This window comes from Cyprinus carpio, chromosome A1 (assembly GCF_018340385.1).
Source record: "Cyprinus carpio isolate SPL01 chromosome A1, ASM1834038v1, whole genome shotgun sequence".
Classification (NCBI taxonomy): Eukaryota; Metazoa; Chordata; class Actinopteri; order Cypriniformes; family Cyprinidae; genus Cyprinus; species Cyprinus carpio.
Genome location: NC_056572.1, coordinates 5225430 through 5240810, shown reverse-complemented (window position 1 = coordinate 5240810; position 15381 = coordinate 5225430). Strand labels below are relative to the sequence as shown.

Here is a 15381-nt window from a genome sequence, read left to right as displayed (position 1 = left end):
TGGAAACATTTGTGCCTGCTGACCAATGATCAACTAAAAGAAGTGAAGAGAGAGTCTCATGACGTGTTGCAAATGTGAAGTGTTTGTAAGCGGTCTGAATAAAAGGCTTGTGGGTTTCCTGTTTTTACATGTTTAGATGTTGAACTGAACCTATTACAATAAAACAAAGAAGCTAATTAATTTTGCAGGTGAACTTTGATTTAAAAGACACTCATGACAGGCATGAACTGACTGATTGATTTGATGTTAGAAATGTAAAGCACCTTATTTAATTTTTTATTAAATATACATTTGTTTTTTGCAAGTTTGAATCAAAGATATTGCTAATAATATATATTAGATAAACTAATCTTGAACATTTCCACTTTGAACCTTTGAATCAGGTGCCTGATCAACAAACAACTGGGAAAAAGAATGTTTATAAGATAACTGGTGACTGGTTAAAACTGCTCTCACTCTTCGTACGTCCAAACAACAACTCAGTCTACTGCCAACCCCTCATGACGCAGGCCGCTTAAGGTAAAACTTTCCACTGACGTGTACCAATCAGATGAGATCTGACGTCTGCATTGAGACCCTCACCAGTGTCAGTTATTCACAATCTAAGATGGAGAGGTCAAGAGTTGCTCTCATTGCGCTTATTTGTAAGAAAAATTATACTTCTTTAGCTGTTTTTTAAATGAAATGTCACTACTGTGCATGTTTTTATATAATAGTACAATTTAAAATGTTTTATAAAGTTGTTTTGTTCTTTTACAGTTTTACTGTTCCATCAGACAAGAATCTATGGAGAAGAAGTGGAGATGAAAGTCAGACCAGGAGACAACATCACTCTCTACTGTGATCGCTCTGTAACTTCTGGTTTCCTCATTGTATGGATAAGAAACTGCTCTCATGAAAATCAACCCTCCCTCATAATAGATTTTACCAAATGGAATCTGAAGATATTTCAGCGTTTCAGCTCTATCTACAACCGCTACAGTAACTCTTATGATCTACATATTACTAACATCAGTTTCTCTGTTCTGGGACTGTACTACTGTGCAGAACTAGAGAATAAGGTAAATAAAGATGAAAAAGGCATCATCTCCTCATCAGAGGTGTACTATTATGGAAACCGAACAACTCGTCTCTCTCTGGAAGGTAAGAAAACACTTCTGCTAGTTATTATATCATTGATTATGTAATTCTGAAGCACTTTAATTTTCTCAGTGAAGAAGCTACACATACAGAATAACAGTGATATATTTTGGTTATGGTTTATGTTTTGTTGGGCAAGTATCTTCCTGTTCTGGACCCTTGAACACCACCTCCACACCACCTCTTGTATCTGACTGTGTGCTCTGCTGGACGCTGCTGTTCAGTGTGTGTCCGGTGTGTGTTCTCCTCTTCTCCATCTGTTTGTTCTGCCTCTGTTGTAAGAAAACTACAGGTAATCATTCACTAATTCACAAACCTTTGTGTTTTCATCTGCCTTTGGCAATTAGCAGAATTTGCATGAGCAAAGTCTGCAAACAAAATTACCAAAAATGCATAAACTAACCATTTATGTATGTAAGTGATGTTCTAATTTAACAATCCATTACAGATGCTGTGACAGATCAAAAAGACAAGTTAAAAGGTAGAAATACAGCTGAGGTATGTACAGTATGAATATCACAGACTCTCTCTCTCTCTCTCTCTCTCTCTCTATTATGAATATCACAGACTCTCTTTGCAATCAAATTATTTAACCCCTCAGAGATTTCTGAAGATCCAGGATTTTATAAAAATTGCATCTATAACAGTTTACTGCCATATTAAAAGTGATACTATGTATATATAATGTAATATTTTTGAGTTATAAGATTTTTTAATAACACAGCTATGTCATAAGTATTCAACCCCTAACATTGCTGTTTTTAAGTAACTTATTTTTTGTACGGTGGGGAAAAAATTTGTCTTACAACACAATTGAGCCTTTAGAAACTCTAAAAAAAACCAGAATTAGCTTGAGCTGTTACACATAAACTTAGCCCATGCATGTGCTGACTTATGTAGCAAATATGCAAATTCAACATAGCTCTCTCAAAAGCTATGGCAGAAATAGTTTTATAACATTAGAAAGTCTATGGCTACATAAAGATTTCCAAGACATTAAAAGTTCCTAGAGACACAGCTGGAAGTCTTATTTATCCCTTAATGTGTTGTACCAGAAAACCTTTGAGGGTGTTGAAGAAAAAGCACAATATCATAATAAATTTGATCAGAGCAACTGAGAAAAACCTGCAATGTAGCCAAAGACTTGCAAGATGAAAGGAGGAAAAACATTTCAATGCAGAGTATAAGAAGAACACTAGACAGGTATGGCCTTCGTGTTGTGACAGCCGACTTGAACATGTTTAAATTCATGTGGGTAGACCTGTGGAGTTCTGGAAGAATGTTTTATGGAGCGATATGACCAAACTGGAACTTTTGGATGCATAGATCAACCGTATGTCTGGTACAAAAAAGGCAAAGCTTATAGACAGAAGAATGCCATCTCCATAAAAATCAAAGATTATCAGTGATCTGAAAGCGTTATCCAGTGAGGAATGAGCCAAGACTGCAGTAGAGAGATGACAGAACCTGCTAAGCACTAAAAGGCTGCATTTATTGGTGGTTTTAAAGAATAAAAGATTCGGCACAAAATTTGACTTTTGGGGGTTGAATAATTTTGAATATGAATGTTTAGAGCCAATTAGATTTTTATCATGATTCATCAATGTTACATTCTCAGAATCATGGAAATGCGTATTAAGAAACTTTCTCTAATAGTTCACTGATGCCTTTTTTGAATTGTTTTCATAAAATTTGTTCTCTGGAGTAAATTGTCTTGCAGGTCCAGGGGTTTGAATAATTTTGATTGGCCTTTGTTAAATCGTTTTCATAAAAATTTGTTCTCTGCAGCAAATTGTCTTGCAGGTCCAGGGGTATATATATATATATATATATAATATATATATATATATATATATTAAACCATTTTTTTTTTTTTTTTTTATTTTCATTTTAGTGCATGGATGAAGAGGTGTGTTATGCATCTTTAGACGTGATCACCAAGAGACAAAAACAACGCAAGGCAAAGCGAGTGCAGAGTTCTGACTTCAGTACTTATGCTCAGGTCAGAACGTAAACTGAATAGACCTAAAATAGAACTGAGGTGGATTCTAAAACTTTTCAAATATTAGAAAAGTTGCAGGTTTCATTATAACGTAACTTCACATGTAATCATACAAGGTAGAGGTGTTTCTTCCATTACATAAAGTAAATGGTATGTTATTGAATACTTTAGATTTTTTATGAGCTGTAAAGTTGTTAGTCTGATATTTGGTTTAGTACAAGTTTTTCCCTCTCTCTAATAAAAGTACTTTAGCACAGTCTTTGTGGACACACAGTGATGACCTGAATAACAGGATGAAGAAGTGGGTTTCCTGTGTTTAGTGAAGTTTAGTTTAATGTGTATATTTCTCTGAAACTGAATGACTGCAACATTTATCTGAATTTTACAATGAGCCCAATTTCCCCAAAACATACTCCATGCTGAGTAGGTTACTGTGTTTGGAAAACAACTTGTGACATGTGAGCAGGCAGTCTTAAAATTATCTTTATACTTTAAATTAAGTTATAGTTTAAAGATTTAGTTCAGATACCCACTTTAGATTTGTGAGTTTTTTGTTTTTCTTTTTTGTTTTTTTCCTTCAGACTGGTGCATGGTCGATCTGCCTATTTACTAATTGTACATTTGATTGCAAGTTACAAGTACAGTTAAAACCAAATTGAAATCAAATCACACTTGAATCAAATATTCAAAGCATCAGATTTTCTCTTCAAATGAGTTTTACTCAGTTGCACTGTCTGTGTTTTTCTCAAGAAATGGTCTTGTTTAATCCTTAGTTAAAAAGATGTTAATCTTAACCACAAATTTTCCATTTATCTTAATCAAATCACAAATATGAGATTGAAATAGGATGGAAATTGGTTTATGTTTTGAGGTTTTTGTTTTATGTTTGGTTTTGATTATATGTTTGCAAAAGCCTGACTTACAGGAGCAGCCTTTCTTTAAATTCTGGTGGATGAGGAAGTATCACATTTAATGCTTCTCAGAATGAAGCACAAAGAGCAGGTTTCAGTGTTTGCAATACAACACTTTGGACATTTCCGTGTTACTTTGGTAGTGCACACCTCGTGACAACTCACATGATGTTCAATAATTTGCTTCTTCTACCTGTACATTTACTTTGTCACTGTATATAATGGATATTGATGTTTTAAAGCAGGGGTGTCAAACTCAGTTCCTGGAGGGATGGAGCTCTGCAGAGTTTTGTTCCAACCCTGCTCCAACACACATACCATGCAGTTTTTTTTTTTTAAATAAGACTTGGTTAGACTTGGACTTGGTTGGATCAGGTGTGTTTAATTAGGCTTGAATCTAAACTGTGCAGGGCTCCAGCCCTCTAGGAACTGAGTTTGACACCCCTGTTTTAAAGTATGACAATGCATTTTTTTTTTACTTGAAAATGATCTGTTATTGTATTTCTGAAATTGACTCATTTTTGTTGGTCAAATCATTCAGTGTGTTTAGTTTAAGTAGTGGCCAGAGGGGGGCAGTGTGGGTTTGTTTTTTGTAAAATCTGTGAAAATGTCTAAAACGTGTCCAAATGTTTGTTACATTCCACATTTATTTGAATAATGTTTATAAAGCACACATCTATGTGAAAGTTACATATCAAATAAATCAATTGGTTTAAATTAATTCTTCCTAATTGTGTTTGACAAACCATTAAAGTCTTAAAAGATATATTAACAAAGATAAGTATCAAAAGAACATATGAGGCAGGAACATATTCATGTATTATTGTTGTTGATTATGGTGTGAGTAAGTGGGTATGTATGTGTGTTCCTGGGACTATTAGACATGTTATTGAAATGACCAGCAGGTGGCGCATAGTTTCTACAAAAACTGTTTTACGCTTCAGTCCAACATAAAATCCATTCCACATTTTGCAGAAACACTAGTCTGACAGAGAAACCTAAATTATAGAGTTATTAGAGGGTTATTGCAGTAATTCTGTTTGTAGCTGAATTAAGGTGTGGGTGATATTAAGACATTAAGAGAAGTCTATTCACCCATTTATGTAATTATTATTCTATAACTATAGTATCTCCACAATATCTACTGCAATAGATTTTCAAGAATTTCCTACATAATATTTGGGATATTACCGTTAACTAAAACTAAAACTACAAACATAAAAACAACAACAAAAACAAAAAACATTATACTTAAAAATAAAATGAATCTTCACTGAAATATAAAGTAAAAAAAAAAAAAATAAATAAAAAACATTATTTTGATTCAGCTAGTTGCCAGTCACCATTTCTGAGCTTCATTTAAAGTTGAAGTACTCCAATATAAATAAAACACTGAAATAAATTACAAAATTAATTAATAAAATGAAAATAAAAACTAATAAAAATGACAAAAACAAACAACAAAATGACTCAAGTAAAATTAAAACAGAAAAAAATCTATTTAAAAATATTAACAAAAATCTGTAATCAACCAATTATACTCAAAATAACATGTTAAAAAATATGGCATTTAACTCTTTAATACCAAGTTACCTGATTTATAAGGATAAAACAAACAAACAAATGATCAGTCATGTAGTTATACTTGTGTTTATTTAATATAATTGTTTTGCTTTATAAAACAGCTCAGTAAACAAGGTAAGTCAATTATATTTTAGTATTTGCCAGTTACTTTGTCTATCTTTGCTCCTCCAAAATAGTTCCAATCAATTTCGAAGCAGATCTGCATCTCTGAGCATAGTAGTGGTATTTGTTCCTTAATGAATCATCATTTTTGAATAAACTGGTTGAGTGATCGATTCAGTGACTCTGTACACATAGTCTATATATACTAATATAAATTTTGGTAACTTACTATGTTATTTTCAGTTGAGCACTAAAGGATGTTTTTGGAAATAGGCCTGTTCTTTGTTATTTTTACAGTTGATCACTAGGTGGGACCAATAACCCTTAAGATAGGCCTGTGCAAAAGTTTGAAATCCTCAAGACTTGAGTATAAATCTTTGAGACTGGAAGCTGGGATGCCTGCAAAGGGTTGCAGTGTAAAACATTTGCAAAAAGCATCCCAGACAACTCCTGCTGAAAAGGTAAGCCTGTTTTAAAAATTGTAAACACACGTTGAAGCAGATTTAAGCAACATCAAAGTGAAGGCAAAAATCTGAGACAAGACAAAAGATAGGGTTCACAAGAATGAGACTAGACAATATTTTTACACTATTTTAAGAAATATTCAACGATGAAAAACATGCCTGAAAAATAGTCTGTAGGTGCATTTGAAATGTTTTAACTAATCTTGCAATAAATGCCATTTTAGTTCTGCTTTCTGACTATGAATGAGTATATGCAGTTACAGACAATACTCAAGCACTGTAAAATATTTTGCCACACACTCAACTGACTGACTTCTCTTTTGTATGATTTCATGAGTCTCTTCAGACCTATAGAATTGTACTTGTCTGACCTCCTATCTGAACTTTTTTCCACAAATTGATCATAGAAATAAATAATAATAATAATGATAATAATAAAAAAGAAGTTATTTCTTAGTCTAAGTGCAACCATAATCAAAGTAGGCTACTCTCTCAATGTTCAAATCAAAGCGCAAACAGAAACCACAATTTTCTTCAAGCATGATACAGTGGAGATGGTTATAACTACATATCCTATTGTAGTGTGCATACTTATTACAGCCTAGATATTGTATGCAGCCTAATTTGCATGCATCAGGGAGCCGCAGTCACTCTCAAACTGATGGTATTGAAATTGCATTTGAATGCGTGCACACATCCTTTTTAGTTTCGCTTTCGATTTCGTGATCAGGACCGAGGTGCTGAATGTGCATTGCTTTCTACAAGATTTGTCAGACACTTACAGTGTGTGTTCACAAACAGTTTTAATTCATTTCTATGGGAGAACAGCTTCAGAGAACACTCCAGCTCAGCTCTGCTGTTGCCATCTCCACCATCATCTCACCTTGCTCCCGTGATTGCTGTCTGAACTCCTGACATGGGGCTCCCTGGTGGCCACGGGGGCCCTATGCAGCAGCTTATATTGCTTATTAGGTAGGGCCGGCACTGACTACAGTAGAGCATTAGACAGAGTGATTTTAGCAAGCTTCCCTTGTGCAACACACAAAACCACACTTAGGTAATGGAAACATTTGTGCCTGCTGACCAATGATCAACTAAGAGATGTGAAGAGAGAGTCTCATGACATGTTGCAAATGTTAAGTGTTTGTAAGTGGTCTAAAAAAAAAAGACTTGTGGATTTCCTGTTTTTATATGTTTAGATGTTGAACTGAACCTATTCAAAATAAAACAAAAAATGAATTTTGCAGGTGAGCTTTGATTCAAAAGACAAGACACTCATGACAGGCATGAACTGTGTGACTGATTAAATGTGGAATGTAAATTTATATAAAAAAATATACATTTGTATTTTATTTTGATGCTTATCTGCAAGTCTGAATCAAATGATTGAATGTGGAATGTAAATTTATTATATATATATGCTTATCTGCAAGTCTGAATCAAAGATATTGCTAAAATGAACCAATCAGGTGGCTGATCACAAAGCCAAATAGGAAAAAATGTCTAAGGTAGCTGGTGACTGCTTAAAACTGCTCTCACTCTTTGTACGTCCAAACAACAACTCAGTCTACTGCCAACCCCTCATGACGCGGGCCGCTTAAGGTAAAACCTTCCACTGACATGTACCAATCAGATGAGATCTGACGTCTACATTGAGACCCTCAGCAATGTCAGTTATTCACAATCACTCACTAAGATGGAGTGGTCAAGAGTTGCTCTCATTGTGCTTATTTGTAAGAAAAATTATACTTCTTCAGCTGTTTTTTAAATGAAATGTCACTACTGTGCATATTTTTATATAATAGTACAATTTGAAATGTTTTATAAAGTTGTTTTGTTCTTTTACAGTTTTACTGTTCCATCAGACAAGAATCTATGGAGAAGAAGTGGAGATGAAAGTCAGACCAGGAGACAACATCACTCTCTACTGTGATCGCTCTATAACTTCTGGTTTCCTCATTGTATGGATAAGAAACTGCTCTCATGAAAATCAACCCTCTCTCATAATAGATTTTACAAAATGGGAACTGAAGATATTTCGGCGTTTCAGCTCTATCTACAACCGCTACAGTAATTCTCATGATCTACATATTACTAACATCAGTGTCTCTGATCTGGGATTGTACTACTGTGCAGAACTAGAGAAAAAGGTAAATAAAGATGAAAAAGGCATCATCTCCTCATCAGAGGTGTACTATTATGGAAACCAAACAACTCGTCTCTCTCTGGAAGGTAAGAAAACAGTTCTGCTAGTTATTATATCATTGATTATGTAATTCTGAAGTACTTTAATTTTCTCAGTGAAGAAGCTACACATACGGAATAACAATAATATATGTTGGTTATGGTTTATGTTTTGTTGGGCAAGTGTCTTCCTGTTCTGGACCCTTGAACATCACCTCCACACCACCTCTTGTATCTGACTGTGTGCTGTGCTGGACGCTGCTGTTCAGTGTGTGTCCGGTGTGCGTTCTCCTCTTCTCCATTTGTTTGTTCTGCCTCTGTTGTAAGAAAACTACAGGTAATCATTCACTAATTCACAAACCTTTGTGTTTTCTACTTTAATATATAAATCATCAGCCTTTGGCAATTAGCATAATTTGACTGAGCAAAGCCTGCATACAAAATTTAATAGTAATGTTAGAAACTGAAATGTAACACAACCATAATTGCATAAATTTTAAACCATTTATGTATGTAAGTGATGTTCTAATTTTATAATCCATAGATCCTGTGAGAGATCAAAAAGGTAGAAATACCGCTGAGGTATGTACGAATATTACACATACTCTCTCTTTTGCTCTCTCTCTCTATATATATATATTCTACTAAAACAGATTTTTTTTTTTTTTAATTTTCATTTTAGTGCATGGATGAAGAGGTGTGTTATGCATCTTTAGATGTAATCACCAAGAGACAAAAACAACGCAAGACAAAGCGAGTGCAGAGTTCTGACTTCAGTACTTATGCTCAGGTCAGAACGTAAACTGAATAGACCTAAAATAGAACTGATGTTGATTCTAAAACTTTTTAAATATTAAAAAAAAAAAAAATTGCAGGTTTCATTATCACGTAACTTTACATGTAATCATACAAGGTAGAGGAGTTTCTACCATTACATATTAGAGTAAATTATATGTAATTGGATACTTTTGATTTTGTATGAGCTAAAAAAAATCAAACCTGTAAAGTTGTTAGTCTGATACTTAATGCAGTACAAGTTTTTCCCTCTCTCTAATAAAAACACTTTTAGTACTTTGTGGACTTAATGCTAGTAGTCTTTGTGTACACACAGTGATGACCTGAATAACAGGATGTAGAAGTGGGTTTCCTGTGTTAAGTGATGTTTATTTTAATGCGTGTATATTCTCTGAAACTGAATGACTGCAACATTTATCTGAATTTTAAAATTTCCCCAAAACACACTCCATGCTGAGTAGGTTACTGTGTTTGTTTAACAGCTTGTGACAAGTGAGCAGGCATTTTTAAAATGATCTTAATACTATAAAGAAAAAAGACAGATGCCCACTTTAGTTACTCATCTGTAGTAATATACTTTTTTCTTTTTCTTTTTGTTACTTTCCTTAAAACTGGTGCATGTTAGACCTGCCTGTTTACTAATTGTACATTTGATTTAGTTGAACAGTTAAAACCAAATTGAAATCAAATCACACGATCTGTTTGTTTAATATTTGTATATTTTATTTTTTTGATTAGTTTTAGTGGATTTGTGATTTTGTGAAAGTTTCAATTCTAGGTAAAAAGGACAGTTTAGGTGTGATCTTTTGCAAAAACCAAATTGAAATCAAATCACACTTCCATTCAGTTTAGTGGCTGTGAGCTTTTGAGAAAGAAATAGGTAGGACAGAGGTTGATAATTTTGAATTGCTTTGGGATTGTTTTTTTAAATTCTGGTGGATGAGGAAGTATCACATTTAATGCTTCTCAGAATGAAGCACAAATAGCAGGTTTCAGTCTTTGCAAAACAACACTTTGGACATTTCCGTGTTACTTGGGTAGTGCACACCTCTTGATAAAAATGACAAAAACACACAACAAAATGACTCAAGTAAAATAAACAGAAAAAAATCTATTCAAAGATATAAACAAAAACTATATTAGAATATCAATTATACTAAAATAACATTGCATAAAATATATGGCATTTAATAATATGCCTTACCTATTTATAAGGATAATAACAATAAACAAATGATCAGTCATGTAGTTATACTTGTGTTTATTTAATATAACTTTTTTACTTTATACAACAGCTCAGTAAACAAGGTAAGTCAGTTATATTTTAGTATTGCCAGTTACTTTGTCTATCTTTGCTCCTCCAAATTAGTTCCAACTAATTTCAAAGCAGATCTGCATCTCTGAGCATAGTAGTGGTATTTGTTCCTTAATGAATCATCATTTTTGAATGAATTGACTGAGTGATTAATTCAGTGACTCACATCTACTATACAGTATACAGTACTGTATGTGTCTACTGTACACATAGGATATATATACTAATATACATTTTTTCTTACTACACATTACATGAGCAAAAGGATGTTCTTTGTTCATCCCTGAGACTGGAAGCTGGGATGCCTGCAAAGGGTCACAATGTAAAACTTTTGCAAAAGGCATCCCAGGCAACTCCTCCTGAAAAGGTAAGCCTGTTTTAAAAATATGTATGTAGAAAAACTTGTGTTATTTGGCCTTGGTTATGGACAACTGTGGACTCTGAGGGAAATTAAAATCTTCTTCAGTTCAAAACAAGAAATACACACACAAACCTAAAAACGACAGCAATAATATAGCTTGACCTTAATTTGAATTTGGCATGAAGTTGCTTTTCCCTCATGGCATTAATTTATGTTTCCACTTGAGTAGATATCAGACATTCTTCCAGCTTAACAACAGAGTAGTCAAACATAGACAATGTCAATGTCGGTCAGTCGAGGAACAGATGATTTCCTTCTTGGTCGTGCCAGCTGTTGATGATGTCATGCTGAATGTGTGTGTGAGTGGGTGTGTGTGGGTGGGTGCGGGGCATGGGTGCTAATTACAACATGTCATGCTTGCCCTTAATTTATAAAGAGATAGTTCACCCACAAATGAAAAATCTGTCATTAATTACTTACCATCATCATGTCGTTCCACAATGCATGTGTGTGATGGAGGAGCCTGTGTTCTGATGTAGAACCATGATGCGCTGCACCTTGTTTACAAGCAGAGGAATGCTCACACGTCACACACGTGGTACTGTAGTGAATGTGTGTCGAGGAATGACACGGAAGAGAAGAAATTGTTGGGTAGTTTATAAATTTTTTTTTTGTTTTTTTTGTGTTGTTTTATTTTTGTTGTAGTTTGTTAACATTAAGGTTGAGCTACTGATGTCACATGGATTATTTTAACGATATCCTTACTACCTTTCTGGGCCTTGAATATGGTAGTTCCATTGCTGTCTATGCAAGTTCAGAAAGCTCTCGGATTTAATCAAAAATATCTTCATTTGTGTTCTGAAGATATGGGTTTACGGGTTTGGAACGATATGAGGGTGAGTAATTATTGGCAGAATATTCATTTTTGGGTGAACTAACCCTTTAACTGTGAAGTAGTGAGAAGTAAGTTTCCACCAAAAAATAATCCTGGGTGATTCTAAACTCAAAAATTGAGCATGTGAATGTGCAACACATGATTGGGTGTCTATTGCTAAACATCTAGCTGTATCTATGCTTAGCTGTAACATAAGCATTTCTAATTTAAAACCTCGAATTAAAAGCGACAATAACTCTAAATCACAACTGTGAAACATGCCTTAACTGGGGTTTAGAACAAGAATAACCTGGGGTTAATCGCAGCTTGAGAAGCCCATTTCTTGATTTAGTTTATTCAAATGTATCTTAAAAATGTCTATTTTGTGGGCTCTTACTTTTTAACACTTTCATGATTAAACTGAAATCACTTTAAGACATTTCTGCCATCAGTAACTGTATGCAAAATTTGTGTGTGGTGGTGGTGCTATTTTGGACCAACTAACCAGCCTTTCACATCCTGCACTCTTTGCACATGTTGATGTTAGCATGGGATTTATGACAGTGTTGTATAGAGAAATACATGCAAAATATAAAAAAGAGATGAAGTAACAGGCAAATACATGCTCACAGCCTTGGCAACACTTTTCTCCTTGACTGTCACTGTGTGTTTTAGGTCTGATGGGATAATATTACAGGACTGTCATTTGTTAATAATCACCTGAACACAGCCATATATTCTTGTGTAAGTAGTCTCATTTTCCTATCAGAAATAAATACGCCTGTGCTTGATGCCTAACAGCTGTTCTAAATATACTGTGCACGTCCATCTATAAATTATTGTGTAAGTTTAAACTGACTTTATATTGGATTCTTTTATTAGGATTTGTGTTTAGGTTTTGTGTTGAGGTGTAGTGATAAAGAGTGAAAGAGGACTGATGAAGAGGACAGTGATCTAATAAATACAATGTTACACACAGCACTTAATAAGTAGCCATATCTTAATAATACATTAATATATACCATTTCACTGCTGCAGGACATATGAGCTAGCTCTTGTATAAAACAACAAAGAGTTACACCATATTTAAAGAATCATAAATACCCAGTGATCCAAAACCATTTAGGATTTTGTTCTTAATTTTTGCAAAAAAGAAATAGAAATTATATATATATATATATATATATATATATATATAAATACAGACACACAAACACACACACACACACACACAATGGCGTGAAATGTTTTTGCCCCCTTCCTGTAACCATTCTTTTTTTTTTTTTTTTTGCATACAGTATTTGTCACACTTAAAAGATTCAGATCATCGAACAAATGTTATTATTACACAAAGATAATGCAAGTAAAATACAAAATGCAGTTTTTAAAGGATGATTTCATTTATTGAAGGGAAAAAAGCTGTCGAAATCTACCTGGTCCTATGTGAAAAATTAATTGCTCCCTTCTGTTAAATCATGAAAGAACTGTAATTAACCACATTATTTTAGAAAGCTGAGTTAATTCACTAGCCACACCCAGGCCTGATTACTGCCAGACCTGTTGAATCAAGAAATCACTTAAATAGAACCAGACTGACAAAATGAAGCATGCTTAAAGAGCAAAACGTCATGCCGCAATCTAAAGAAATCCAAAAACAGATGAGAAACAAAATAGTTCAAATGTATCAGTCTGGAGAGGGTTATTAAGCCATTTCTAAGGCTTTGGGACTCCAGCAAACAACGGTCAGAGCCATTATCCACAAATTAAGAAAACTTGGAACAGTGGTGAACCTTCCCAGGAGTGGCCGGCCTACCAAAATTACTCCAAGAGCGCAATGACAACTTTTCCAGGAGATCATAAAAGAACCCAGAACAACATCTAAAGAACTGCAGGCTTCACTTGTCTCAGTTAAGGTCAGTGTTCATGATTGAACAATTATTTGGTGGGGTTGTTACAAGGCAAAAGCCACTGCTGACCAAAAAGAACACAAAGGCTTGTCTCACATTTGCCAAAAACATCTTGATTATCCTCAAGACTTTTGGCCAAAAATTCTGTGGACTGATGAGACAAAAGTGAAACTTTTTGAAAGGTGTGTGTCCTGTTACAGCTGGCGTAAAACTAACACAACATTTCATAAAAAGAACATCATACCAACAGTCAAACGTGGTGGTGGTAGTGTGATGGTCTGGGCCAGCTTCAGGACCTGGATGACTTGCCATAATTGATTGAACCATGAATTCTGCACTCTAGAAAATCCTGAATGAGAATGTCCGGCCATCAGTTTGTGACCTCAAGTTCAAGTGCACCTGGGTTATGCAGCAGGCCAATGATCCCAAACAAACCATCAAGTCCACCTCTGAATGGCTCAAGAAAAACAAAATTAAGGTTTTGGAGTGGCCAAGTCAAAGTCCGGACTTAAATCTGATTGAGATGCTGGGGCATGACCTTAAACGCTCTTTTCATGCTCAAAAACCCTCCAATGTGGCTGAATTAAAACAACTCTGTAAAGAAAAGTGGGCCAAAATTCCTCCACAGAGATGTGAATGACTCATTGCCAGTTATCGCAAACACTTGATTGCAATTGTTCCTGCAAAGGGTGGCATAACCAGTTATTAGATTTAAGCCAGGCAGGTTTTTTCCCTTGAAATCATTATTTCAAAACTGCATTTTGTATTTGCTTGTGTTATCTTTGTGTAATATTAAAATTTGTTTGATGATCTGAATCTTTTAAGTGTGACAAATATGCAAAACAGACAAATATATATAAAAAAAATAAATATAAAAAAAAAACAGGAAGGGGGCAAAAACCTTTTAACGCCACTGTGTGTGTGTGTGTGTGTGGTGTGTATATATATTAGCTTAAATTGATGTGAAATCTAAAAGTTTTAACTCAAGTTTAATTTGTTCTTTGAGGAAAAGTGACAATCAGACCCGAGGTGTTGAGACATAAGAAACTATTAAAAGGGCTGTGATAGGAGCTTGTTCTCTCACTGAACAGATGTTTTATCACATGAAGGATTTGTTTCAGCTGGCTTGGATAAGAATGGCTGTTTTAATTAAAGGGATAGCTCACCCAAAAATGAAAATTCACTGAAAATGTATCATCCCTCAGGCCATCAAAGATGTAGATGAGTTTGTTTCTTCATCGGAACAGATTTGAAGAAATTAACCTTGCATCACATGTTCACCAATTGATCCTCTGCAGTGAATGTGTGTCGTCAGAATGAGAGGAATCAAACTCATTTTGATCTGTATTGTAAAATATTCAAGGTGAAAACACTCGTTAGATAACAGTTTTATTACATTTTCCAATAGTTTCTTACATTACATCCAGGTCACTGTGTGGGTGTAGTGTTTTCTATGGTCCTTCATAAGAGGAAGTCATGTAATCTTAGGACACAAGCATCATGTGTGGGGAGATAAGAGTAGGAGAGTATGGCCTAAGGATGTTTAATGAGAACTAAAGTATGCAACGTACACACTACTGATGCTCCACTAAAGAAACATTCACATAACAGTTTGCTTGTGAATGCAAACTCATTTCAGAGGAATGCACATTGTAAATCCCTGTTTTGTGTTCAAAAGTATTGGAAACCATTTTACAGACAAATTTCATTCAAAGTGACTTTCAGTACACTAATTGAATTAA

The 15381-nt window shown here is 34.4% G+C and overlaps 2 protein-coding genes across 2 annotated transcripts; both read left to right on the top strand.

The window, feature by feature from the left end:
* Positions 1-607: 607 nt before the first annotated feature.
* On the top strand, positions 608-3605 carry LOC122140567. The gene is made up of 5 exons (XM_042747613.1): positions 608-644; positions 760-1143; positions 1280-1432; positions 1589-1638; positions 3035-3605. Exons 1-5 carry the CDS (start codon positions 608-610, stop codon positions 3152-3154), a joined length of 744 nt encoding a protein of 247 aa, XP_042603547.1. The 3' UTR covers positions 3155-3605.
* Positions 3606-7899: 4294 nt separating this feature from the next.
* LOC109090214 lies at positions 7900-8768 on the top strand. The gene is made up of 3 exons (XM_042766209.1): positions 7900-7936; positions 8052-8435; positions 8572-8768. The coding sequence occupies exons 1-3, from the start codon at positions 7900-7902 to the stop codon at positions 8766-8768; spliced, it is 618 nt and encodes a 205-aa protein (XP_042622143.1).
* Positions 8769-15381: the final 6613 nt, after the last annotated feature.

What these genes read in the sequence shown, in the direction of transcription:
- LOC122140567 (XM_042747613.1), top strand. Translation starts at nt 608, where the DNA reads ATGGAGAGGTCAAGAGTTGCTCTCATTGCGCTTATTT. An exon ending in TGCTCTCATTGCGCTTATTT is followed by an intron (nt 645 to 759) that starts GTAAGAAAAATT and finishes GTTCTTTTACAG; the next exon opens with TTTTACTGTTCCATCAGACA. An exon ending in CTGTTGTAAGAAAACTACAG is followed by an intron (nt 1,433 to 1,588) that starts GTAATCATTCAC and finishes AATCCATTACAG; the next exon opens with ATGCTGTGACAGATCAAAAA.
- LOC109090214 (XM_042766209.1), top strand. Translation starts at nt 7,900, where the DNA reads ATGGAGTGGTCAAGAGTTGCTCTCATTGTGCTTATTT. An exon ending in TGCTCTCATTGTGCTTATTT is followed by an intron (nt 7,937 to 8,051) that starts GTAAGAAAAATT and finishes GTTCTTTTACAG; the next exon opens with TTTTACTGTTCCATCAGACA. An exon ending in AACTCGTCTCTCTCTGGAAG is followed by an intron (nt 8,436 to 8,571) that starts GTAAGAAAACAG and finishes TTGTTGGGCAAG; the next exon opens with TGTCTTCCTGTTCTGGACCC.